This window comes from Nyctereutes procyonoides, unplaced genomic scaffold (assembly GCF_905146905.1).
Source record: "Nyctereutes procyonoides isolate TBG_1078 unplaced genomic scaffold, NYPRO_anot_genome, whole genome shotgun sequence".
Taxonomy (NCBI): domain Eukaryota; kingdom Metazoa; phylum Chordata; class Mammalia; order Carnivora; family Canidae; genus Nyctereutes; species Nyctereutes procyonoides.
The window spans coordinates 22772693-22800401 of NW_026575136.1; the positions used below are offsets into that span (position 1 = coordinate 22772693).

General features: G+C 44.3%; 1 protein-coding gene and 1 non-coding gene across 3 annotated transcripts in view; one reads left to right on the forward strand and one right to left on the reverse strand.

Moving 5' to 3' along the window:
• Nucleotides 1–10470: 10470 nt before the first annotated feature.
• LOC129495631 (U6 spliceosomal RNA) lies at nucleotides 10471–10574 on the reverse strand. Its single transcript, XR_008661572.1, has one exon. It is a non-coding gene; the product is annotated as a U6 spliceosomal RNA (small nuclear RNA).
• Nucleotides 10575–15572: 4998 nt separating this feature from the next.
• The window catches only part of LOC129495500 (mucosa-associated lymphoid tissue lymphoma translocation protein 1), a 62983-nt gene continuing 50846 nt past the window's right edge, over nucleotides 15573–27709 (forward strand). For both annotated transcript variants that reach the window (XM_055303069.1, XM_055303070.1), the window contains exons 1-2: nucleotides 15573–15963; nucleotides 24619–24785. In XM_055303069.1, coding sequence (XP_055159044.1) covers nucleotides 15695–15963; nucleotides 24619–24785 — 436 coding nt within the window. In that variant the 5' untranslated portion in view covers nucleotides 15573–15694. The remainder of the gene's footprint in view (nucleotides 15964–24618; nucleotides 24786–27709) is intronic.

Here is a 27709-nt window from a genome sequence, read left to right on the forward strand (position 1 = left end):
ATTGATCTGCCTACCCATGTGTGGTGTAAAACTGTTTTAGTACTTGGGGCGCTTGAGTGGCTCTGCTGAATGTCTGACTCTTGATTTCAGCTCGGGTCATGATCTCAGGGTTGTGGGATCAAGCCTCTAGTTAGTCTATGAACTGGGCATGGTGCCTGCTTAAGATTCTCTCTGGCCCTCCCCCTGCCACTCACTCATGCATGCCTGCTTGCTCTCTCTCTCTCTCTCTCTCACTGTCTCAAAAACAATAGCAACAACAACAAAAAATCAAAACCATTTTAGTACTTATAGCTTCTTAAATCTATTTTGACATTTGAAACAGCTGGTCTCTTCTTATTACTCTTGTTTTTCAAAAACTTCCCGGTTGCTACCTATTTACCTCTCCACATGAAATTTATAATCATCCTATTTGGTCCCCTCCACCCAAACCCTGTTGGTGACATGATCAGATCAGAACTTCAGAACGATCATTCTGGCTAAAGTGTAAAGAAGCATGCAGGGGGAAGACCAGCAAGAGATGCTATTTTAGGAGTTCACAAGAGAGGTTAAGGGTAACTTGGACTTCAAGGTGGTGGCAGCAAACATAGAAAGGAAAGAGGATCCAGTGCCCTGGAGGAATAAAAAGTGGCAGGACTTGGTGATGAATGTGATTTGGCAGTTTTGGAAGATGGAGGTGGTTTTCTAGTCTTGCCTGGAGCAACCCTGGGATTTAATCCAGTTCTGCAGAGGCCCTAATCCGGATCAATCCAAAGATGCCATGCCAAGGGACCCCTGGGTGGCTCAGCAGTTGAGCATCTGCCTTTGGCTCAGGGCACGATCCAAATTCAGGGATCGAGTCCCACATCGGGCTCCCTGCATGGAGCCTGTCTCTCCCTCCCTGTATCTCTGCCTCTCTCTGTGTCTCTCACGAATAAATAAATAAAATCTTAAAAAAAAAAAAAAAGATGACAGGCTAGTTTTGGAGTTGCTCTGAATATCAGAGTCCTCTTGGGAAAAGATGTAGAACTCTTCTATAAGTAAATATTGTAGGTTCAGGCAAGATACCCCAAAGTAAATTGCTTCCCCCAAACATGCCCTGTATTGGGAATACCAAACCATCTTCTAGAGCATACCACATGCTGTGGGATATACCCTAGTGGCAAGAGTGTAATCTGAGACATTCTGTAACATCACATCTGGGGCCTGAAGATCCAACTTGCGATTAGTGAAGAAAAAGCATGATAGTTCATAAGTTTTCCTTTCAGGATCCCTGGGTGGCGCAGCGGTTTGGCGCCTGCCTTTGGCCCAGGGCGCGATCCTGGAGACCCGGGATCAAATCCCACATCGGGCTCCCGGTGCATGGAGCCTGCTTCTCCCTCTACCTGTGTTTCTGCCTCTCTCTCTCTCTCTGTGACTATCATAAATAAATAAAAATTAAAAAAAAAAAAAGAACTGCTTTCATAAGTTTTCCTTTCTTCAGTTCTTCAAAAAGTTAAACATAATTACTCCTAGGTACATACCCAAAGAATTGGAAGTGGGGACTCCATGGGCTCCTTATACAATACGATTGGCGCATTTAAGCTTTCTTTACCTTAGTCTTTCTGTAGTCTATAGGGATACGCTTGTCCCTAAATACCTTTCAAAGCAAAGCAGTACTGTTCACAATATCTGAAAAGTAGAAACTGCCCACCATCAGATGCATTAATAAAATGTGGTGTATATATGCAATGTAATATTATTCAGTTTTCAAAAAGAATAACATTCTGAAACATGCTACAGCATCAATGAGCCTAGAAAGTATTTGTTATGCTAAGTGAAGTAAGCCAAAAATAAAAGGACAAATATTATATGATTCCACCTTTATCATATAATACCCAGAATAGGCAAATTCATAGAAACAGGAAGTCAATTAGAGGTTGCCTAGGACCAGGAGGAAAGGGAGAAATGGGGAGTTACTGAGTAAGAGATAGAGAGTTTCTGTTTGGGATGATGAAAAAGTTCTGGGAAAGGATAGATAGTAGCTAGGGTTGCACAACACCAAGAACTTGATGGCATTCAATGGGACACTTAAAAATGGTTAGAATGGTAAATGCTTATGTATATTTTACCAAATCAAAAAAGAATACACTTTCTTAAAGTTCTCTTTCCTAATGAGAGAATGTGTCCCCACTGAGACACATTACCCTCAGGTGGTTATGGCTATAAGTTGTATCAGCTCTCTGAGATCTAGGTATTACCCAGTAGGCAGTACACTGTCTCACCCAAAACAATGCAAAATATTTTGGGAAACAAACTATATAGCCCACATCTCCGGAAATCCCCTCCCAAGTAGCTAACCACAAAGGGAGGAAACATAACAGGGTGAAACCAAAAGTTTGCAGCCAAATCTCAAGAGTCCATGGTCTTTCGTTCTGTACCAGGTAAACGCAATGCAAGTACGCACTCAGGAACAATACGATTGGAGCATTGAAGCTTTCTCTGCCCTAGTCTTTCTTTACTCCACGTTTTAGGGATACGCTTGTCCTCAAATATCTTTCGAAGCAAATAGGTCTAAAGCATTGGATTAAACAGAAGATACTTAAAACTCACTTGACAAATCACCTGATTAATTAAGTCAGCAGAATCAGGCAGTGTCTACTGAAGAGCTCTGAAGACAGCTGGGAATGAAGCTGAGTTACTGTTGCTCAAACTGGTGTTACAAAGGACCTCAGGCTAGAGGCTGTTGAGCTGCCAATACTACTTACACACACACACATACACACACACAAATTTCTTCCAGAGATACCCTTAGTGGAATCTTTCATAAAATGTACGAACATCTAAATGGAATAATAAGCAATCTGTAGAGTGAATAGTAACATGCTATCCAGAAAAAGAAAAGCATAATTGGTTAATATTGTGCAAATAAGTGGTTGTGAATCACAGCGATAAAATTCTTTGGCAGAAATTTTCTAGAAGCAAATTTTTCTAAACACACAGTTCTCACAAGATGAAAAAATGTGCAAAGGTTCCATGTGGGCTCAGTGATAGTAAATGAATCCTCACTCATTGCTGGTAGCAATCAAATTGTATAGCCACGGGGAGGGTTTGGTGGTTTCTTACAAAACTAAACATACTCCTACCATGCAATCCCATAATCACCCTCCTTGGTGTTTACCCAAAGGAGCTGAAAACCTGCACATTGATGTTTACAGCAGCTTAAACATCATTGTCAAAACTTGAAAACAAGCAAGATGTCTTCCATAGGTGAGTGGATGAATAAACTGTGGCCCATCCAGACAGTAAATTATTATTCAGCACTAGAAAGAAATGAGCTATCAAGCCATGAAAAGACATGGAAGGACCTTAAATGCATGTTACTAAGTGAAAGAAGACAATATGAAAACACCACATACTGTATGATTCCAATGATATGACATTCTAGAAAAGGCTAAACCATGGAGACATAAAAAAAAAATCAGCAGTTGCTGATTGATGAATAGGTGGAACAGAGGATTTTTAAGGGCAGTGAAAATACTCTGTATTATAACAATGGATATATGTCATGATGCATTTGTCTAGTCCCATAGAATGTTCACCCCCAAGAGTGAATTTTAAGGTAAACTATGGACTTTTGGTGCTTATGATATGACAAAGTAGATTCATCAATTCTAACAAATGCATCATTCTGGTCAGTGATGCTGATAATGGGAGAAGCCATGCATGTGTGAGGGCATGTGGTATACAGGAAATCTGTGATATCTTCCTCTCAATTTTGTTGTAAACCTAAAACTTCCTAAAATATGAAGTTTAAAAATAGTATGAATCAGTCATGTATCCACTTAGCAGATAAAGTAAAATAGGGGTGCCTGCCTGGCTTAGTTGGTTGAGTATCCAACTCTTGGTTTCAGGAGGGGTCATGACCTCCGGGTCCTGGGATCAAGCCCCACATCTAGCTCCATGCTCAGAGGGGAGTCCGCTTGGAGATTTCTCTCCCTCTCTCTCTTCCCCTCTCCCACTCTCTCATGTTCTCTCTCTTGCTCTTAAACAAATCTTAAAAAAAGGGGGGCCACCTACGTGGCTCAGTCAGTTAAGAGGTCATGATCTAGGGTCATGGCGGGGGCATCTGCTTAGGATTCTCTCTCCCTCTCCCTCTGCCCGTCCCTCTACACACATGCTCTCTTTCTCAGATTAATTAATCAATTAATTAAAATTCTGTTTTTAAAAAAGAAAAAGTAAGACAATTTAAAACTTTACAAGGTGTTTTGTTAAAGCATCGGCAGAAGACGATGCGAAGTGAGACATAGTACCTAGAGACAAGTTGGCTTCGACAGTGAAGGGGGTGAGAATATTCCACACCAACATATGCCACTTTGGTGTAATGGTTATTTTTAAGCTGAAGACACTTTTGAGACTCAGCAGATGGCAGTGGGGTCAGCTCTGGGAGTTTCCCTTATGTGATTAAAAGGAGCAACTTCTGGGAAATAAGACTGCCACAAATTCTTCTTCGGGGCTAATCTACTCTGGAAGGAAAAACATGAATAAAACCTCCCCCAAATCCCTTCTCCAGGGCAGTCTTATTACCCTGAAGATGGAAAGACCACTCACACCTATCTAGACATTATCATAAATCTTCTTATTCTCTACTTTTTTCCTAAAACCCATCTGCCTTTCCTTTAAAAAAAAAAAAAAGATTTCTTTATTTATTAATGAGAGACACGGAGAGAGAGAGAGGCAGAGACACAAGCAGAGGGAGAAGCAGGCTCCCTGTGGGGAGCCCGATGTGGGACTCAATCCCGGATCCTGGATCACACCCCAAGCAAAAGGCAGACACTCAACCGCTGAGCCCCTCAGGTGTCCCCCCATCTTCCTTTACTAAAGAAACCTATTTGCAAAGTTACAGATCTTTTCTGAAAGTGACTTCCTTTAACATTTTTGATGCTAACGTTTTCTCCCATTTTCATATTGTTGCTACTGTAAATTTTAAAAAGGTTGAAAAAAATAAGAAACCTATTTGTTCTTCACCTAAGAAGCCTTTTCTTCCCCCCTTCCTTTTTTTCTACTAGATTAGGGTTGTTGTTGTTTTTTTAAAGATTTATTTATTTATTCATGAGAGACACAGAGAGAAAGAGAGGCAGAGACATAGGCAGAGGGAGAAGCAGGCTCCCAGCAGGGAGCCTGATGAGGGACTGGGATCCCCAGATCCTGGGATCACATACTGAGTGGAAGGCAGACGCTCAATTGCTGAGTGACCCAGGGTCCCAGTATTTAATCCTTTAACTCTAACAATTTAAGAAGCCAGTTGCTTCCTTTGATGGTTCTCTTGTGCATACAAAATAAACCTTTTCTCCTGTGCATCTGTCTTTTATTGGTATAATTTGCAGGCCCCAGGTACTGAATGGAGGAGGGTAGAAGAAACTTTCCCCCCCTCCCCTCCTAGTAGCAAAAAAGGGAATTTTTTGGCTCAGCCAACTGAACTGCAGAAAAGGTAGATGTGAGCCAGGCTCACGGAGGATTACAACCAGGCACTGGAGCAGCACCAGTCTTTTCTCCACCTCTCGTTTCTATTTCTCAGTGTACCAGTCACTTTTCCCCACCGTCTTACTGGCTTCCTCCACACAACTGGTGGGGACATGACCACCAAACAGCTCGATTTGTACCTCCCAGTTTTGCCTGACACAGCCTGAGACCCTCTCCATTTGGTTGAAGGTCAGAAATTCCCGGCAGAGGCCAAGCTTGGGGAACAACATGCCTACCTCCAGCGAATCACTGAGTTAAAGAAACATATTGGTAAGAGACTGGCGGCTCCTACTGAACCCCACACTGAGAAGCAGTATTTCTGAGACAGGAGTGCTATTCTAGGCAGACAAGACAGTAACCACCCACTGTGCCATCCTTCCAAACAGCATTGTGAATACCTTAGAAACAGTGGCCTCACGTGGCTCCCTTGGCATTCTGAATCCTCAATTTCTTGGGCATCCTGAATCCCTGGATTTCTCTGCTAACTCAGTTGGCAGGAGTGAGTGGGGAACAGTAGAATCCTTCCATGAATCACAGCCAGTCCATCTGGAGCCTTTTTTTTTTTTTTTTTTTTTTTTAGCTTGTCAACAATGCTCAAGTCCCAGAGGGCTGGATCCTTCTTGATTCTATTTTGCTTTTAATCAGAGTTTCTGGAACAATATTGGCTAATATTCTAGATTCTCATCTTTTCTACTGTGTAGCTCCCAAGTTTTCCCCCCACTCTGTATTCCCTTGATTCCATGTTGTCTTAGGAACCTCAGACCCTCGGAGCACCTGGGTGGGTGGCTCCGTAAGTTGGTCGTCTGCCTTCAGCTTGGGTCATGATCTCAAAGTCTTGGGATCAAGCCCCACATGGGGCTCCCTGGTCAGCGAGGACCCCACTTCTCCCTTTCCCTCTTCCTTCCCCTCTGCTCATGCACTCTTTCTTTCTCAGATAGATTAATGGAAAGAAAGAAGAAAGAAAGAAAGAAAGAAAGAAAGAAAGAAAGAAAGAAAGAAAGAAAGAAACTCAGACCCCCAACTAAACTGTACCATGCTCCTCTTCAGAGTTGATCTTGGATTACCAAATTATCAAATAATGGTAATGGGGAAGGGGTGGAAGGTCAGGTCTTGTTTCCCTACTCTCTGCCCACTGCCAGCTATCTTCATCTCCCCTCTCAGCTTGGTTCCCCTTCTGCTGAGACCCATCCTGCACTGTTGCCCATAAAAGAACTTAAGAGAAGTATCTCTACACTTGTGAAGACTGTGTGACACGCCCTTCAAAACTTCAGGGAGATAAATTTAGACATAAAACAGGAAGTAATTCTCTATGTGGCTGAGAAAGATCTAAGGGAACTGACTGCCTCAAGATATGTTAAAGCCAAGATGTGGGGGAGTAGTTCTTAAACATTCAGGTGGATCAGAATCAGCTGGAAGGCTGGTAAGCTACATAGTGTGGGTCCCATCCCAGAGTTTCTATGAAGTAGGTTTGGGGTGGGGCCTGAGAATTTGCATCTCTAAAAAGCTGCTGCTGTTGGTCCAAGGGCCACACTTTGAGAACTACTATGTAGGGGTTCAAGAAGGGGGCAACAAACCTCTCTAGGCCACAGGGCTCTCATCTCAAATTAAAGGTGTTGGCTAAGTCGGCCAGAGTGCTCTTTAGGACTGACATTCTGAGCTTACAGGGTTCAACATGTGTTGAATTCTGACTACATGTGTTCTTATTCAAGTTATTCTCATTACCATGAAATAATTATTGCTTACCTATATTAAGATGCCATAAAAATTTCCAGAAGCTTAAGAGCTCTGATCTATACACGGCAAAACCCCATTAAATAAAATTCAGTCCGGTCACTTTTGAAAAATTTATATTACTGAATATTTAACTAAATGCCCTTTTACTCACAATGTCAGCTAGCCTCCCACAAAAAAAGGGGGGGGTTTCAAAAAAAAGTCTTCACTGACGTGGCTTTACGGAACAAATTAATAATTAGCATATAAGGCTTAGCATGGAACTAATATTTAAATACCTTAAATATAATTTAAGCTATTGGTCAACTAAATATGTACTTCTCCTCCCCTTTCTTCTAACAAATAAATATTACTTGCATTTTAATGTAATGCTCTGTTTGCCTACCCTCCTGAAATAGCTGTGCTGTTCACAACATCTAACTTTAGCAAATAACTAGTATGGTACCACTTGACCTGTCAGTCATTTAAATATTGCCCCTCTGCCCCACACAAATAAATTGTATTTACATGTTAATTTGCTTAACTCAATCCTGGAGCAGCTGCAGTTACCCTGATAATACCTTGGCTGGTCTTTGATCACATGGTCTCCTCCCTCTGGGACCTTATGCCTTTCTATGCAGAACCTAAGGATTAAAGGGGACTTCTTGTCTAGTCCCATCCCCTAATCTGAGCCACCAAATGTGTCTTCAAGGTAGCACACCAAGGGATTCCCAGATCCAGAAGGGACAGCCCGAGCAATCAGGAGCTTTGAATGGATCACTAACATCTTGTGACAGTTTGCGAAGGTCCTCCATCAGTCACCCCAGAAAACAGGACAGGTCACCTTTGGAGGCACGGAGTAGAGCCAGCACAAATGTATTTAACCACCTTTCTACCTGGGTGTGTTCACATGCAAAGGTTAATTTCATTAACTGGGAATAGTCACAGTTGCCACATTTAAAAAAATATATAAATGATACCATTATCATCCAGGAAATAATCATGCCTTCATCGCTCAGATTCCTTTAACTCTCTGGGCCCACCATTCCTAATCCCAGAAGTTTATTTCTCTTTGTTCCTGGCCCATTGCTAGGCCTTTGATAAGTCTCTGGAAAACTAATGAGATACAATGCACTAAAAATGTGGAAATCCTCAAGTTCAACACCTTGCTTTGCCATTTTTTCATGTTTATATAACTTATCTCCTTAACAAGATCATAGGTTCCTGGAAAACATGGGTTCTGTTTTATATTTTTTGTCCCTTGTTCACTGTGTCTGCAGAGATTGCTAGGATCTGGCACCCCAAGATCCCTTTCTAGTGTTGGGTTGGTTCCCAAGGGCCATATATATGGAAGAGGGGAATGTCTATAGGAGACATTAAAGGCACTTACCACCACTGGGCAAGTGACCAGCCAAAATCCTTATGGTGGGATTTTACCTTGATGAAATGACACAGGCTAATGGGGAACCACTACTTTACCTCAAGGCATAGAGCAGAACTGGCCTCCTCTGCCCTCTCCATACTTCTTATCTTTAGGGGCCACCCTGATCCCACATTGCCTTTGAGCTGCATGACTAAATCCCTGCTTCACCCCTGGCCTTGTTGGCCTTGGTTCCAAGGAAGTAGGGCTGGACTAAGGCATTCCTAAACAAGATAGCAGGATATAATGGGACCTAATAAGCAGAATGAGCCAATATTTATATAGAAGAACAGAAAAACAAATGCCATGGAAGACATAAGTGACAAACTGGCTGAAGGTAAGTCAGGATCACACAGAGGATGGTGTATGTCTACCATCTCGATATTCTTTTAAGATAAACTGGCCAGTTTTTCATGCACCAGCAATATAGCCCCTTAATTGAGATACTCTTAGCAGCCCTGGCTCTTTGGGGCCTTGGCTGAGCAGGTCAGCTCTGAGCCCCTCCTGGGGACAGAGAGGAATTCAAAGGCAGGAAGTGGGGAGCACTGCCTGTGTTAGAAGCTGTTAAGAGCTAGGTGCCTACAAGAAAGAGCCTTTCTCTTAAGAGTGAGCCTAATAGATGGATCTTCACCCTTTTCTCCTGGGCCCTCTACAGGTCTTTGCTTCTCCATTTTTAGCATTCTGACTCTGTGGAGGGAAAGAGAAGGAATCAAGTGACCTTTGGACTCTGCCCCTGATTTCATCATTAGCATAGAGAAATACTCGTTCTCCCAAAGTGGAATGAAAGGCAGAGATCCTGGGGTGTTCCCAGAGCAAAGGTTCTCGCCTTAGGTTGCCTACTAGAATCAGATAGGGAATTCAAAAAAAATCTCGGTGATCAGGCAGGAGCCCCAAGCCAATTAAATAAGAATCCTGGGTGTAATCACAGACTCCACTGTATTTTAAAACTCCCTAAATGGTTCTAATGTGTAGTCAAGGCTGAGCCTCACTGCCCTGGAGATTAAGCATCCCTTCTTACGCCTGTCTGGGTTAGAATACCCTGAGGGATACATCAAAAGCTACTGCTGCCTAACCTGAGACCAATTAAATTTAGCATCTCTGAGGACTAGAGCCCAGGTATCAGTGTGTCTTGGGTGATTCTTTTTGTGTATGTGGTAAACTATTTGTAACATAGAATTTACCATTTTTGCCATTTTTAAGCATACAATTTTGTATGCTTAGGGTTTTTTTTTGTACTTTTAGTGGCATTAAGTACATTCACAATGTTGTGCTCTATCCATTTCCAGAGCTTTTTCATTATCCCAAGCAAAAGGTGTATCCATTCAACAATAACTCCCCATTCCCTCTCCCCCACGAGCCCTGGTAACCTCTATTCCACCTTCTGTCTTTATGAATTTGTCTTTTTTAGGTACCTCATATAATTGGAATCATGCAGCATTTATCCTTTTGTGACTGGTTTATTTCACTTAGCATAATGCTTTCTAGGTTCATCTATGTTGTAAATACGCATCAGCATTTCCTTCCTTTTTAAGGCTGAGTAATACTGCGTGGCATGGAAATGCCACATTTTTTTACCATTCATTTGTTAATGGACATTGGGCTGTCTACCTTTTGGCTGCTGTGAATAATGAGGCTATGAATATTGGTGTACTAGGAGCTGTTTGAGTGCCTGCTTTCGATTCTTTTGGCTATATACCCAGAAGTGAGGCTGCTGGATCATATGGTAATTCTATGTCTAATTTTTTTCCTGTTTCATTGAGATATAATTGATGCGCAGCATAATGATCTGACTTACATATACCATGAAATGATTATCACAACAGTTTAGTTAACATCCATCATCTCATACAGATACAAAAAATATATACATGGGATGCTCCACAAATTTGCTATTATCCTTGCTCAGGGGCTATATTAATTATCTCTGTATCATTGCTATTTTAGTATATGTGCTGCCAAAGTGCACTTTAGCTTTTTGATGAATTGCCTTGCCCTCATGTGATTCTTCTTTTTTTTTTTTTTTTTTTTTTTTTAAGATTTAGTTATTTGAGGGAACCTGGGTGGCTCAGTGGTTGAGCATCTGCCTTTGGCTCAGGGTGTGATCCTGGGGTCCTGGGATCGAGTCCCACGTCCAGCTCCCTGCATGGAGCCTGCTTCTCCCTCTGCCTGTGTCTCTGCCTCTCTCTCTGTGTCTCTGAGGAATAAATGAATAAAATATTTTTTGAAAAGATTTATTTATTTCAGAGAGAGAACATGAGAGCAGGGAAGGGGCAGAGAGAGAGGGAGAGAATCTCCAGCAGACTCCCAACCCGAGCCTGGAATCTGATGTGGGGCTCAATCCCAGGACCCTGAGATCATGACCTGAGCTGAAATCAAGAGTCAGGTGCCCAACCGACTGAGCCACCCAGGTGCCCCATGATTCTTAAGGATAGCCAAAGATGAAGAACACAGGTGTTCCTCCTACATCCTAAGAGACTACTGATTAGTAGTTGGTGAGTATTACTGCTTGACTTCCTTCATTAATTACATTGTAGCCCAATGAAATTGTTTTTGTCACAAAGTCAAAAGACTACTGGGTAGGTTAATAGTACTCTTGAATACCCCAACAAAGCATCTCATGGCCATGAGAAATAGCACCTCAATTGCAATTCCTACCTTGAGCTGAAAAGGGTCCCCAGTGATTTGTTAGTAATGATCATTTAAGTATCAGAGTTTCTGAATGATTTGCTTTGTAGATAATAAATAAGACTTCAAGGCTTTTCCTATCAGAGTGCCGTATTTATCATGATACCTAAAATTATTTCTATCATCATACTAGCACTCAGATGTGTTTTCTTGACTCTGAAGGAAAAGTGGAGATAATGACGTGATTGTATTGCACATGAAGGTCTTCCATGTCATAAAGCACTGCTAAACTATCCATTGATAGTCTCATGAGAGTTCAAGGGTAAAGGGATGAATAGGTGGGGCACAGATTTTTAGGGCAGTGAAAATACCACCGGTATACTACCATAATGGTGGATACATGTTATTATACATTTGTCTGAATCCACAGAATGCACAACACCAAGAGTGAACCCTAATGTAAACTATGGACTTAGGGTGGTTATGCGTCAGTGGACGTTCATCAGTCACAACACGTGTACCACTCTGCCGCAGGATGTTGATAATGGGAGAGGTTGTGCATGTGTAGAAGCAGAGGGTATATGGGAAATCTCTGTATCTTCCCCTCAACTTTGCTGTGAATCTAAAACTGCCCCCTCCCCCAAAAAAGCCTTAATAAAAACTATCCTTTAACAGTATTTGGCATAGAGCCTGGCACAAGGTAGGCATCAGTAAATATTTGTTAATGATCGAATGAATGAGTGAATAAATGAATGAATGAATGAATTTAGACAAGTAATTGTAGTCTTTGGTATGGATGATTCATTATGATGGAAAATTATTATGACAGTTACTATTCCAAAGTTGAAATCCAAATGGGAAAGTGCCCCTAATTCTTTGGGAGATGGCAGCAAGAAGGGACTGCAGTGGGTGTGGAGAGCCTTGTTTCTGAGGGTGCACTGAGTGGCCTCAACACAGAGCAGAGCCAGAGGACATGAAGGGTACTGGTTATGGAATGAGGGTGAAAGACAGGGGTGCCATGTAAGTTACAGGACTTCTGCATCCTCCCCCTCCATTGTACACCAGTCCCAGGACTTGCAGGTTTCCTCCTGCACCCGGCCTTTGAAAACCTGTCCAGATATGAAATAACATGTTGTCCTGGCGTATTTAGTTAGAATACCATCTAAAGTCAAATTCTGTAAAGGAAAAGAAACTTGTGAGTCAGTTTCCAGATTTGTATTTTGAAGATTACATCAATGGATTTCCATAGAAAGAAACCACAAGCTTCTTGCAGATTGTCTGGATTACAATGATCTATGTCACTTTTAACAAATGAGGAAGAGCTCCCAAGCATATCATCTAAAGATATGCATGAACTTTGAAGGTGCATTTAAAAGCCAGATCTCCACTCTCCATTTTACTCCTATCTACGTATGATTGCAATGGTTAGCATAGGAAAGGAAGTGGAATTACTGCTTATTACCTTGTTCCCAAAATTAATGTGGCAGTTTTGAGAGTACTAACATACCCTGCATCTACTTCTCCCAGACACTTTTTATATGTATACATTATTTTCTCTCATTTCATTCTCACAGAGTCATTTGAAGCAGGTACTATTATCTTCTGCTTTTACAGATGTAGAAATTGAAGCTGAGAGGTTAAAGTAACTTGCCTAAAGTCATGTCTCTAGTAAGTGGCAGCATCAACATTCAAATTCAGGGCTAATTCTAAAGGTCATAATTTTCCCTATTAAACTGTCATGCCCCTTAAGAGAACCACAGGGGGTGAAATTACATAATAAAAATGTTAATATTTGATTAAGAGGAGAAAAAGACCAATCGTAAGATGTAATGTCAGTCCATGGCAGAGGTTGGAGGGTGGCGGGTGGGGTGACTGAATAGGTTATAAAACTGCAAGGTAGGTAGGAGGCACCGGGCTGGCTCAGTCAGTAGACCATGGCATTCTTGATCTCGAGGTTGTGAGTTCAAGCCTCATGTCGGGGGTTAGAGTCTACTTAAAAAAATAAAATGGGGGCAGCCCGGGTGGCTCAGCGGTTTAGTGCGGCCTTCAGCCCAGGGCGTGATCCTGGAGACCTGGGATCGAGTCCCACGTTGGGCTCCCTGCATGGAGCCTGCTTCTCCCTCTGCCTATGTCTCTGCCTCTCTCTCTCTCTCTCTCTCTCTCATGAATAAATAAAATCTTTAAAAAATAATAAAATAAAATAAAACAAAACTTCAAGGTGGAAAACAGGACCCAGAGTAGAATGAAATGCGGGAGGCAGTCCTGCTGGCAGGAGAAGAGTGGGTGAGGAGGACATGGGAGGGGATGGACACCGTCAGTATCTAGCTGAGCTATGTGGATAAAGAAGCACCTGATCAAATTAAGGAAGGATTCCCAGGGTGAATAAGATAGATGTGCAGAATAAGATAGATGTGCATTTGACCCCTAGGCACATTTGAGAAGCTGCATAAGCAACGTTGAGCACATAGCAGACTTAGAGAAAAGAAGCCGGTTGAATCCCAATTTTATTTTTTTTTAATTTTTATTTATTTATGATAGTCACACAGTGAGAGAGAGAGAGAGGCAGAGACACAGGCAGAGGGAGAAGCAGGCTCCATGCACCGGGAGCCCGACGTGGGATTCGATCCCGGGTCTCCAGGATCGCGCCCTGGGCCAAAGGCAGGCGCCAAACCGCTGCGCCACCCAGGGATCCCCTGAATCCCAATTTTAAAAGACTAGTTGACTAATAAAGACTAGACCAGTAAAAACTAAAAGACTTGATTTCCATAACTGGCCCATGCAAGCTAATAGATTCTCCTATATGTCCGATGACTAAGAACAAAACAGGGAGGCACCAAGAAGTGTCCGGGAAAGGGTATCAAGTCAAGCTGAGTATGAAACAGGCTTTAGCGTTTGTAAAGATAAAAACTAGCATTTGTCACCTACTATGTGACAAGCAGAGTTAGGTGCTTTAGGTACATCATCAGCTCCCTTAATTCTGGTAACAAGTTTATACCCACTACTGTGTCTTCGGTCCCATTTTAACAGGTGAGGCAGAGAGTTAAGTAACTTATTCAAGGTCATAAAACTAGACTCCAGCAGATCTTTCCGGATCTAAAGGCACTTAGCCGTTGCATTCTCTGAACTCTGCATTTACACCGGATGAAAAAAAGTATAGCGATTGCTTGTGCTTAACGTGATGGGAGACGGCAGGGATCAACTCCCTCGCCAGAAGGCTGCAAGAGTTGGGTGCAGGAGATCCTGCTGTCCTGTGTGACGAAAAAACGAATGGCACCAGAAGTTGGAGGGGAAGGGCGGCAATCTGGCTGCGGTCGCATTTCAGGAGCTGCTTGCTTTTGCCCCAGGCTACTCCACAGTTTTCAATGGGGGGCAGTCAGACTCGGAGGAAACCAGACAATTCCTGCTAAAAACAATCATTTGCAAGATCTGCCATCCAGTTAAGAAAAAAAAAAGTGTAGGCACAGATTTCGAGCAAATTTCCATTAGGTATCTGATGTCTAGGAACCACTTCCCTTAGCAATGCCTACACATCAAACCCTAAACGGGGAAGCCTCCCCTGAGGTCGCCCAACGCGGCTGCGGGTGGCGCCGCGGGCCGCACCGAGTCACGGAGTCAGCTGAGCGCGGCCGGGCGGGCGCTGGGGCGCCGGGCGCCCTCCCCGCGTCCCCGGAGTGAGGCAACCCTCCTCCCACGGCCTGGGAAGCCCCGACGCCGCGGGCGTCCTCGCCGGAGCCCAGCCGCCCGGGCGCTGCCCTCCACGGCTTCCTCCGCCAGCGGCAGCCGCCGCGACCTTCCCGCTCAGCCCCGACCCCACCTCCCCGCCCCGGAGCCGCGCGTCTCAGCCGCCCCGCCCAGGCCCCGCCCCCTCAGCGCTGCACCAGGGCCGCGCGCAGGGAATGGCCCCGCCCGGGCCCCGCCCCCTCGGCGCAGCACCCAGGCCTAGCGCGCAGGGAGTGACCCCGCCCCAGGCCCCGCCCCCTAGGCGCCCCACCCGGGCCGCGCCCCATCCCAGGCCCCGCCCCGCCCCAGGCCCCGCCCCCTTGGCGCAGCACCAGGTTCCCGCAGCCGCGCGCACAGGGGGTCGGCCCCGCCCGCCCGGCCCCGCCCCGCCCAGGCCCCGCCTGCCCGGGCCCCGCCCCATCCCAGGCCCCGCCCCGGCCCCGGCCCCGCCCCCTTGGCGCAGCACCAGGTTCCCGCAGCCGCGCGCACAGGGGGTCGGCTCCGCCCCGCCCGGGCCCCGCCCCATCCCAGGCCCCGCCCCGGCCCCGGCCCCGCCCCCGGCGCAGCAGGCGGGGCGGAGCGGCCGGCGGCCCCGGCAAAGCTGTGTCGGCGGGGCGGGCGGCGGAGCTTCCTCCTCCGAGAGCGCTGCGGCGCGGCTGGGCTGGTCCTTCCGCCCCTGCCTCCGCGGCGCCGGGGCGAGCGAGGGGGCGAGCGGAAGGCGCGGCGGAGCCGAGGCCGGCGATGCGGCCGGCGGGAGGCGCGGCGCTCGCGGGCTCGCTGTGCGGGGAGCTGCTGCAGGCCCCGCCGCAGGCCCCGCCGCCCCCGGGCTCGCAGCCGCCCCCGGCCGCGCCCTCGGGGCCGCCGCTCCCCGCGCCTGGCGGCGCGACCCTCAACCGCCTTCCGGAGCCGCTGCTGCGGAGGCTCGGCGGGAGCCTGGACCGAGCGCCCGAGGGCCGGGGCTGGAGGAGGCTGGCCGAGGTGGCGGGGAGCCGGGGGCGCCTCCGGCTCAGGTGAGGGCGGGGCGCGGGGCCTGCGCGGCGAGTGGGGGCGGGGGCAGCGGGGGCAGCGGGGGCAGCGGGGGCAGCGGGGGCAGCGGGGGCAGCGGGGGCGCGGGGGCGGGTCCTGCAGGGGGGCTGCGGGCGACGCCGTGGTGGGAAAGGCCGAACCTGGAGCTCGCCGCCTCCCTCCATCGGACCGGCCTCCCGGGGCCCCTTCTCGAGGGCCCGAGGGACGGGGCTGGAAGCAACACCGTTGGCCTCTTCCCGGGCTCGGAGCGGCCGCCCTGGGGTGTCGGGACTTGTTTTCACGCCGGCAAGTCCCGAGGACCCCGGAGAGGGCTGCTTGCGGGTTCCGTGTGCCACCCGCATACCTAGGGGGGACACTGACCAAGAAACGTTAATGTGCTGACTTTTTAAAAAAGAATGATCTGTTACGTGTTCACAGAAGTGACGTGTTTTTCTTTTTTGGAAAAAGAGGCTTTTCCAAAGCAGGCAAAAATTAGTTAGACAAGAGGCTTTGTTTTACGTTGTGAAGGTCCCTTGCACGTCGGGTCCCTATTCCGTGTTGCTGCCTTCACTCGGCTGCGGCTGCGCTGTATCCCGGGCCCTGGAACGCAGGATGCTCCAAAGTGTACGTTTCCTCCGAAGGTAGATGAAAACGGTAAATAGCATCTCAGTGTTCCTGTGAAAGACCGTTTTGACCTTGCGGCGCCAGGGTCCCAGGAACTGCACGAGAGATGCCCAGACCACACTTTGAACCACTCCTCTGTACCGTTGTTGGGATTTTGGTCTGCCTGGGAATCCCTGAGAAGTTCTTGTAACTCCTTGTATGACTAAACCTTGGCTTGTACTGTAATTATTTCTCCGTCTTTTGACAAACTCCTTGAGAACAGGAGGCATCAGTGAAGATTCTGTGTTCTATGCATGGAACCTGTCTTAGGCACTTTGGAGTAAATACTTTGGAAAGGGGAGTCATTCATTCACAGTTATGTTTGTTTTCAGGGCCTATTATGAGCTGGACGTTCCAAAGGATAAAAAGATGACAAATATCTTATTCCTATTCACAAGGGGCCTACCTAGTAATGAACTGTTATTCCGGGGCATTCACAAATAACATGTCCAAAACGCTATGTGGGATGTGAATAGTGATAATAACAATAGGTTATCATTTATTGAACACTTAGTGTATACTAATGCACTAAGCATCTCCATGTATTATCTACTTTAACCCTCACAACAACCTCGAGTTTCAGAGTTTGGGGTTAAACTGGGGTCATGATGATTTAGGGTTCTTTGGCCACATGTGAGGTTGGAATTAAGAAGTGGTAAACTCACAAAGTTGAGCGGACAGATGGCACAATTTTCTGTTCCGGGGGGGGGGGGGGGAACATGCTTCTTTTAGGTTGTGCAAAGAAAAATCCAAAATACTATTACATTAGGTCCATAGGTTTCTGAATTTCTAGACTTAACAGAAAAATGTTTTCTTCTTTGGAGATCATATCATCAGATCTGGGATTGGTTAGTTTGTGATTCGTATGCTAGTTAGAGAAGGCTCTGGACTCTGCTGAGGAGGGCCTGGGAATGAGTACTCCTAATTTGGCAGTGGAGGAAAGAAAAGAAAGGAAGGCCCTGCGGCTGAAGAAGCTTGCCTGATGGAATCAGAAAGTGATGGGTACCTGACATCACGCGCTCAGTGTTCCTCCCCAAGCCTCCAGTTGGGTTTTCCCAAAGGCTACAGAATGGTTTGTTTGGTAAACTAATAAAAAATCTGAGGCCACATCTCTGATGAAGGTAGTATGGAGAGAAGGGCAGCAGCCTCGCAAGGGGTGACAGGCAACAAAGTGCATATATTCCTAGAATCTGGCAAATTCCAGGGTGGGAGGTCTGAAAAGAAACAGATAGGGGAAAGAGAAAGGAAGGAAGGAAGGAAGGAAGGAAGGAAGGAAGGAAGGAAGGAAGGAAGGAAGAAGAAGGAGAAGGAGAGAGAAAGAGGAGAAGGAAGAAGGAGGGAGGGAGGATCCCTGGGTGGTGCAGCGGTTTGGCGCCTGCCTTTGGCCTGGGGCGCGATCCTGGAGACCCGGATCGATCCACGTCGGGCTCTCTGCATGGAGCCCGCTTCTCCCTCTGTCTGTGTCTCTGCCTCTCTGTCTCTCTCTCTCTGTGACTATCATGAATAAATAAATAAAAAAATCTTTAAAAAAAAAAAAAAAGGAAAGAAAGAAAGGAGGGAGGGAGGGAGGAGAAAGAAAGAAAGAGAGAAAGAAAGAAAGAAAGAAAGAAAGAAAGAAAGAAAGAAAGAAAGAAAGAAAGATAGATAGATGGGATTTCACTAGACTTCCAGGTTGATGAAGATTAGTTCAGAATAGGTGAGTGAGGGATCCCTGGGTGGCGCAGCGGTTTGGCGCCTGCCTTTGGCCCTGGGCACGATCCTGGAGACCCGGGATCGAATCCCACGTCGGGCTCTCTGCATGGAGCCTGCTTCTCCCTCTGTCTGTGTCTCTGCTTCTCTGTCTCTCTCTCTGTGACTATCATGAATAAATAAATAAAATTAAAAAAAAAAAAAGAATAGGTGAGTGATGGTGGGAGTGGGGGCACCTCTGCAGGCTGGAAAATAAAATAGGAGAACATTAACAAAATCAGAATTAAGCTGGCATAACAGAAGGGCAGCCCTGGAAACTAAGGGACTGGAGAGTGACATCTGAGGAGCAAGGTAAGCTGGGGACGCTTTCTCTATGTAAAACCAAGAAAAGCTATTTCAGAGTAATTTCATATTGGTACTAGAAGAGTATCTATGATAGCAGAAAATCCCAAAGATATTTTTCTCTAGTGTGAGATCGAGGAATTAAAGAGTGACAGTCCAAGTGGACCACAGTTCCCATGAGGATGTGGACTTTTTCCCTAAGGTCTTCACAGGTTGCCTATTGTTTCTTTCCACTTTTTTTCTGACTCTATACATGTTTCCTCAAATAGATGAAAATTTGCTGAATCGACCACAAGAGCCCATCCTGAACGGTCTCTCACAGATTAGGAATAAATGTCTTCATACGATTCTGGGTGACTCAGAGTCCATCCAGGCTTATTATGCTTTAGCTTCCCACGACCGTGTGCACACGGAAATGCCCTAATTACAAACTCAGCCCTAATTCCACTCCTAACCACCCTGCTACTGAACAGCCTTTGCTGTCAGTGCAGCTAGATGCAGGTTCCGAGTGTCTTGGCCAAGCTACGTAAACTGTGTGCTGGTGTGGGACCTCGGAGCCCTGGAGGTGCCAGAACTTTCAGGAGGCTCTCCTGCTGCCTGGACTCCATGCAGAGCTTGGAAGGGGGCTGTGGGATGTGGGCCAAGGAGACCCGTCACTGCGCACCTGCTGCACTGAAGGCGTCTTCAGCTGCAGATTTCTGCCCTCACACAGTTTATAAGCATGAGAACCTGTGAAAAGCCGAAACAAAAGATCTCCTGTCTCTTCAGTGTCAGAAATTTGGAGTGCTGTAGGGTTCAGGCCTTGTGTCTCCACCTACACGTCCTCACCCAGTCCCCTTCTTGGTGTATCCTTAAGTCTCAGGGTGGATTACTCTTGGTTCCTATCTTTGCTTTGAACCCCTCCAAAACTTAGCACTTCTTCCTCCACAGCCGTCTTTCTCATGCAGTTTTCTTTATCTCGGGAAATAGCGACTGCACCCCTCCGATCGCTCAGGCCCAAAACTTCACCATCAGCCCCGACTCCGCTTTTACACAGCACATCCGTGTTCTCAGCGACCCTCGTCTGCTGTACCTCCTGTGCATCCGGAGTCCAGCCTCTCTCACCTGGATCATTCCAGGAGCTGCCTGCCTTCTCCCACTTTGCCCCTGCCCCCAGGCTGTTCTCAGCATGGCAGTGAGAATTATTACTACTTTTAAAAGGTTCAGTCGAGTCTTACCCTTCTTCTGCTCAAAACCCCTTAACTGCTTTTCTGTTTCAGTATAAAAACACCAGTTAGCTAACCACTTATCTCTTGGACCCTGTTGTCTTCCTCCCTTTCTTTGCTCTCAGCACACTTGCTTTCTCGCTTTTGACTTGAACACGGGAGGGTCTTTGTACTTGCTGTTTCCTCCATCTGAGATAGTCTCCACAGGAGAACTGTCTGACTTCCCTCCTTTACCTCTTCAAGTGTTTGCTCACAAGTCACCTCCTTCAATGAGGTCTTCTGTGATCACATTATTTAAAACCACCCGGTACGTCCACTCCAGCATTACTTATCCCCCTGCTTTGCTTTGTTTTGCTCCAGAGCACTTACGACCATTGGATGGACACACACACACACACACACACACACACACACACACACACCTCTCATGCCTGCCTGTGCGTGTGTGTGTGTGTGTGTGTGTGTATCTTGGAGTAAAATCCAGGATCATAGAGAATTTTGTCTTGTTTGCTACAGTATCCTAAAGAACCTAGAAAAAATGGTTGGCCTATTTTAGATGACTAATAAGTAGTTGCTGAGTTAATGAATAGAGATTTCAAAGAGTAAATGTTCCAAGAAGAGAAGCAAAAGAACCTGAAAGCGGGGCCATGATTTGTACCCCAAGGAATGCATGATGTGTTTTATTTGGGTACATATTTTTTTATAGTGAAGATGAATACTTTTTCTTAAAAGCAAAACCCGTTTGTTTCGGTAATAGTCTTTGAACTTAAATGAGAAATTCCAAATTAGGGCTGATAGAAACCACTTCAAAGTATAGTCTTACAGGAATGTAACTAAAAAAGGAAAGAAAGGGTCTGGGTATGTAGAGGCATCATTTTAGCTGAAAGCCAGGGCCCGTGCAGAAAGTCGGTAAAAAAGGAAAGGAGATACAGAATCTTGTTTTTCTCCCGTGCCTCTTGTATTGGAAATTTTTGTCTACTTCAGCTTGGCCTCTTTCTTCATTTGGAAGAAAGAAGTCAAACTGTTTTTCTCTTTCTTCTGTATCAGTATAAACATCAAAGCATCACTTGGCTGCATTTGATGAGATGGCTTCTGAATTTTATGTACCAGATTCTGACTACCTTTCTGAATCATAAAAAAATGCGTGTGTGTATATTTAGCATACAGCATCCTTGTTTTTATAGATCTTAATTCTAATTATTTAAAAGAATAGTAATCCTTCTATTGTCTCTAATACTGGTTTCTTGACCTGGGTGTTATAGGAACTAATGAAAGAAAATTTTACAGAATAGAGGACCAGCAGGCATCCCTCCCCAGCTTTCATTGTTGCTGTCATCATAGTCACCATTATTCCATAAAAGAAAGGACACTTTAACTCTAAAAAAATAGGAAAGACCATCTTGAAGTAAAAGGCAGTCATATAGTCCTTATTTTTATCATTTTACCATGGACTTCAGATTATGCTGCCACTAGTCTACAGTCCAGATTTTGGGAACAGTTGACCTATGTAATGATGAGTCACATTTAACAAAAATAGGGTATTGAATATACACATAAATCTGAGACACTTAGAAAGGAAAACCTAGTGAATTTAGAGACAAGAGGCCTTGAACAACATGATCGGATTACCAAACTAGTAACTACTCAAAAACAGTTTTAAGGAAAAGCTAAAACAGTTTCAGAAATCAGCATAATTAGGAAATTAATGTTCTTTTAATATCTCATATTTCTACTGCATAATAAGAACTCCCTTTTTTTTTAAAGATTTTATTTATTTATTTATTCATGAGAGAGAGAGGCAGAAACACAGGCAGAGGGAGAAGCAGGCTCCATGCAGGGAGCCCGATGCGGGACTTGATCCCCGGAACTCCAGGGTCACACTCTGGGCTGAAGGCAGGCACCAAACCACTGAGCCACCAGGGATCCCCCAAGAACTCCCTTTTATTGAATGCTTATTATTTGCCAGTCACTGTTCTAAGTACTTCTAGCATGGATTATCTAATTTAATTCTAATAATCCTGTGAGATGGATGATCCGGGATTGAAATTATTTTGGTTGAATACATTTTTTTCCCTAAAGTTATGAGATTACCAACTTCACCACAGAATTTAAAATTTTGAGTGACCATTAATATAAATGCTATGGTAGCCTTTTAATAAAACTGATCAAAATGAATGTGGATTAAGAATATTCAGGAGCACCTGGGTGGCTCAGTTGGTTAAATGTCCAACTCTTGATTTTGACTCAGCTCTTGATCTCAAGGTCATGAGATCGGGCCCCACGATGGGTTCTACACTGGGCATGGAGCCTACTTACTTACAATTCTCTCTCTATCCCTCTCTCCCCCCACCCTACCCTACCACCCCCTGCATGCATGGGCACACCTGTGCACCTGTGCACACTCTCTCTCTCGTAAACAAAAAAAAAAATTCCAAGTCATACAAAAACTTGCTTACCATGCATCTGGCACAGCTGTGATGCTGTTGTATCTGACTCCTTCCATCTAGTCGTCCAGCCTTTTTAGTTATGATTGAAATTCACTCCATAATCATTCAGATACAAACAATGAATGTGGGCAAGGCAGATTTTAGGTATTGAGGGGTTTAAAATATGGGGTTTCTGTTTTCTAGGAGTACTACGATCTGGTTAGGTAGAGAAGACATGCCTATGAAAGAAAAGCACACAGTTTTAAGGCAAAATTGTGTCAATTGAGACCTAGAAAACAGAGGTCTGCAAACAACAATCCGTGAGCCAGATTTGGGCTACTGCCTGTTCTTGCAGTTTATGAGCTAAGATTTATTTTTATATTTAAAAAATTGTAAGACAAAACAAAAGCCAAGAAAGAAAAACATGCGCTAGACTGTATGGCCCATAAAACCTAAAATATGTTCCCTCTGGCACTTTACTGAAATTTGCCAACCTTTAATATGTAAGATAAGCACCATGAGGCGACTCTAACCTGTGTTTGGGGGACTTGTGTGGTCTGGGTGAACTCCACAGAGAAACTAGTTTATATATTGGACTAGAATTTAAATTGGCAGGAAAGGGAGAGGTCGCTGCAAAGGTGTGTGAGGTACGAATTCTGCAATATGTCATGGAGATTATCTAAAGGCTTTGGTTGGCCTTTGTTGTTGGTTATGTCTCTTTGGGAAGATTTTGGGGTTTTTGTTGTTGTTTTGATTGTTTGGTTTAACTTTCTTGTTTTTCTTCTCTTGAATGTTTCATACTTGTGCTTTCCCTTCCTATGAAATGGTTGAAGTCCATACTCCTTGTCCTGTTATTTATGACTTTCTGTTGTCTGACCTTAGCCTGTCTTTCTAACCTTATATATGCCTACTGAACACAATGACATTGAAAAGGAAATGGTATATGTATGTTAAATAGTGGTAGTACGGGGATCCCTGGGTGGCGCAGCGGTTTAGCGCCTGCCTTTAGCCCAGGGCGCGATCCTGGAGACCCGGGATTGAATCCCACGTCGGGCTCCCAGTGCATGGAGCCTGCTTCTCCCTCTGCCTATGTCTCTGCCTCTCTCTCTCTCTGTGTGTGTGTGTGACTATCATAAATAAAATTAAAAATAAATAAATAAATAAATAAATAAATAAATAAATAAATAAATAAATAAATAGTGGTAGTATGTGATGTGATGAACACTGGGTATTATACGCAACTGATGAATTATTGAAAACCACATCTGAAACTAATGATGTACTATGTGTTGGCTCAGATTAAATTTAAATAAAAATAAATAAAAATTAGTGATAGTTAAAAGAATAGTTTTAACAAAAGGGCAGTGAGACAGAGAGTAGGTTCTTTGGGACAGAGGTCAGCAAACTTTTTCTACAAAGAGCTAAATAGTCCATGTGTTTCAGCTTTGTGGACCAACTGCTCACCTCTGCTGTTACAACGGAAAGCAGCCATCCACCACTGTAAATACGTATGTGAACGAGTGAGGCTGTGTTCCAGCCAAACTGTTTACAAGATCAGGTGGCTGGGTGGGTTTGATCCACAGACCAGAGTTTGTCTTGCCCCTGTATTAAGGTATTTCTAGATGCTTAGAAGTACTTTGAATGTTAGCAGTACTGCTAGTCTTAAAAACTGTTGAAAAAATGAGCACACATAGTAAGAAAAATTTGACGGTACACAAGAGTTTATAGTAAAAAGTGAATCCTCCAGCTGCCCTGGCTCTCCTCTGTAGGAGAATTACTACTACTGGCTTCTTGGCTATCTTGTCAAAGTTAACTCTGTACATATAAGAACAAATATATATTCTTACTAATAAAAATGATATCATGCAGAACAAACACTCTTCCTTATCTTTACTCATATTGATTATATATGTAAGCACACTACTTTGCTAATACAAAATACTGTATATTAAGTTTTTTCATTTTTCAAAATGCCTCTTTCTTGGGTCATATTATACTTTATAAAAGCATAAGAATGAGTAGAGAAAGGTATCTGGTCTTTCTAATCAGTATTCCCAAATTAGATAAAAATTTTTATTGACATCAAAGCCAAACTTCTATCCTGTTTCAAGATTTCTCTCATCTTCTAATTTAGTAGTCACAGGAGCTGAGTTGGAGAAGGGCATAAAGAGGAATCCTCTATGATGGCAGAAGAAGGAAAGGACAGGAGCATTCATAACGTAAATAACTGCACCGGTGACTTACAGTTTATCCCTACAGCAGTTCATACCAGACATGTAGCAGGCATATCTTGTTGGAGAATCCTGTTGACTTGAATTAAATCTGTTGTTTGCAGTTGTCTGGACTTGGAGCAGTGTTCTCTTAAGGTCTTGGAGCCTGAAGGAAGTCCAAGCTTATGTTTACTGAAGCTGATGGGTGAGAAAGGTTGTACGGTCACAGAACTGAGTGACTTCCTGCAGGCTATGGAGCACACGGAGGTTCTTCTGCTTCTTAGCCCCCCAGGTAGGTTCTTCTCTTGGGTCTGTTCTCCAGGAGTTTGTGTAGACTAACGTAGAGGAAGATATCTCATTTGACAATGAATTGCATTAAATATTTTTGGAAAATGTAAACATTTTTTCCTTCAGTTTGAGACTAAAGAACACATAAAAAACAAGTATAATGCATAAATATTTATTGGGTTGTGGTTCAAAAACATCAACTATAGATGATATTTTGGGGACTAGTAAAACCATTTGGATTTAACAAGTGTATTAGATATTAGGGAATCATATGATAATGGTACTGTAGCTCTATAGAAGAATGTCTTTATTCCAAGGAGATGCATGCTGAAGTATTTAGGGGATGGAGCACCTGGCTGGCACAGCTGGTAGAGCATGCAACTCTCACCTCAGGGTCGTGAGTTCAAGCCCCACGTTGGGCGTGAAGCCTACTTAAAAAAAGTATTATTTAGGAGTAAGATTTCTTTTTTGTTTCTAGAGATTTTTATTTATTTGAGAGAAAGAAAGCGAGCTAGCATGAAGTGGGGGAGGGGCAGAGGAAGAAGGAGAAGCAGATTCCCTGCTGAGCAGTGATGTGGAGCTCAATCCCAGGACCCTGAGATCATGACCTGAGCTGAAGGCAGATGCTTACCCTACTGAGCCACCCAGGTGCCTCTACGGGTAAGATTTCTATAACTCGTGTTGAAATAGTGTAGCCAAGCCTCAGTCAGTAGAGCCTGTGATTCTTGATTTTAGAGTTGTGAGTTTGAGCTCCATGTTGGGGGTAGAGTTTACTTTGAAAGAGAGAAAGAAAAAGAAAGAAAAGAAGAAAAAAATGCAGCCAAAAAAATAAGTATATATTAATATGTAGACAAATGAGATAAAGCATATATAATAAATGTTTATTGTTTAAGTATTTCACCAACACGATGCTTTTGAAATGTTGATTGATTCAACCCTGATTTTTCTTCTGATCATACCAATATTGAGAGATTTTTCACTTCCAGGGTCAGGTGTGAGGAATAGGAAACAGCCCCTTTCCACAACTACAGGTAAAGTTGGTCTGCTGCAGCAGTGTCAGGCAGGAGAAACCATGTGATCTAAGTCACTTGATGGCACCAGCACCGCAGACCTTCTCTCTCAGGGGTTTGGTTCACCATTATAGTTTCCACTAGAAGCAGAGAAACCAGTCAAGATTGGGAGGTCCATGGTCTAAGGACTCATGCTCTCTATTTTACATGGTTTTGATGTATGCAGTTTTTATTACATAACCGGCTTATTTGTGATAATGTTTTGAAGTTAACATGGGGAACCTAAAATTATAATTTAGATCTTTGTCAGTTCTGGGGTTCCGGAATCTTCTAACTGAAAAGTCTTGAAGCAGGTTGGGCTTCAAGAGAGGCTGAGGACAGCCCTGTTTTCAAAGAATTGGTTTGTTTTCATCTTTGCCCCTCCTTTCTTGTTTTTGGCTTCCTTCCAAGAGTGACTTTCTACATAGTTGCAAGAGCTCTCCTGACTGTTCCTTGCATTCATCTTTGTTCCAGCAAAAATCATAATAAGATTCACTCTTGCTAACTAATTTCAACGACATGCTTGTCCCTACACCTGTCACTGTGGCGAAGGAGATGGAATGTGCCCATTTGCTGGCTTAGACCCAGGAGAGAAGTTGGGTTGAGTCAGCTTTCCAGAAACTACGTGGATTACCAAACGAAAGTGGGCCAGCATAACATGCTGAGGAGGTAATTTAAGAGTCCACTACAAATGGAAAGGACCCTAGATTATAAGTCAGGAAACTTAGACTCTTAAGATCCTCCTCTGCTTCCCAAGGCCTAATGTAGATGATAAAATAGGTCTTCTGTAAATGCCTCATTTGAGTTACACGTTGTTTTGGATGCCTGACATCTGTTCCTTAGCCTCTCATGCCAAGAGGTATGGGGTAGGAGTAACCACTGTTAATGCAGCCCCTCTAGATGAAATCATTGTCTGTCACCAATCTTAATAAGGTGACATTTGTTAACTTTTATATCCCCACTGCCTGGACTGTTACCCAGGAATTGTGACCATTGAAATCTGCCAGTTGGGACACTCAGCTACTAAGTTCTCACACTTCATAGAACCAGGGTCTCTGAAAACTTAGGAAACCTCTCCAGGAAGTAAATATAACTTCTATATCTCATTATCTTTTTTCAGTAAGTACACTAATTACTGTTGGTTGCCAAGTCTATAAAATGAGAGTAAGTCTTCTGTACTTGGCAGAGTTGTAGGAGCTGCATGAAGTGATGCTGTATGAAGTTGCCTCTAGGCAACCACAGAGGCTTCCCATCTCTGGTTGTGGTGGGATCACTGGCCTAAGATCTCGGCCTTCCACGTTTTCTGTTTCCCATGCATGACACTGGGCTTTACTGAAATTGAGTCCTGTGTTTATTTATGTGTAATGATCTGCCTAAAATTTTTGACAATATTTTATATTTTGATTTTTGACAAGCCAGCAGCGAATTACAGAGAGAGCCATTGGAGATGGCTATAATAAGGAGTTTCTCTGTTTTTCTGAGAAACTGAGTTTCTCTTGTATATTTGTTTTGGTAGCCCAACAGTAGTGGGGGCAGCATCCCCCTGTCTCTAACTAGAACGATTCCCTTGATTGGGAACCAGCCTCAGAGGTCCCTCACTTAGGATGGACTCTAAGCCAAGTGTAACTCACCCTTAAATTCTTGCTCTCCATGGGCTCTGACACAATATATTTTCTGAAGGAACCCCATAGATTGAGGTTTCCTCTCTTCTGCTTTCTTTCTAATTGGGCTTTTTCATAGCACATGGATGGCTTGCTGCTCCCTATCCTCAGTATATCTGGCCTATATTTTATGTTACAGAAATCACCTGTAGTTTTTGTGTGTGGATGCTGTCCATGCCCATTTCTCAGCACTGATGGTTTCCCTATTTTATTCTTTT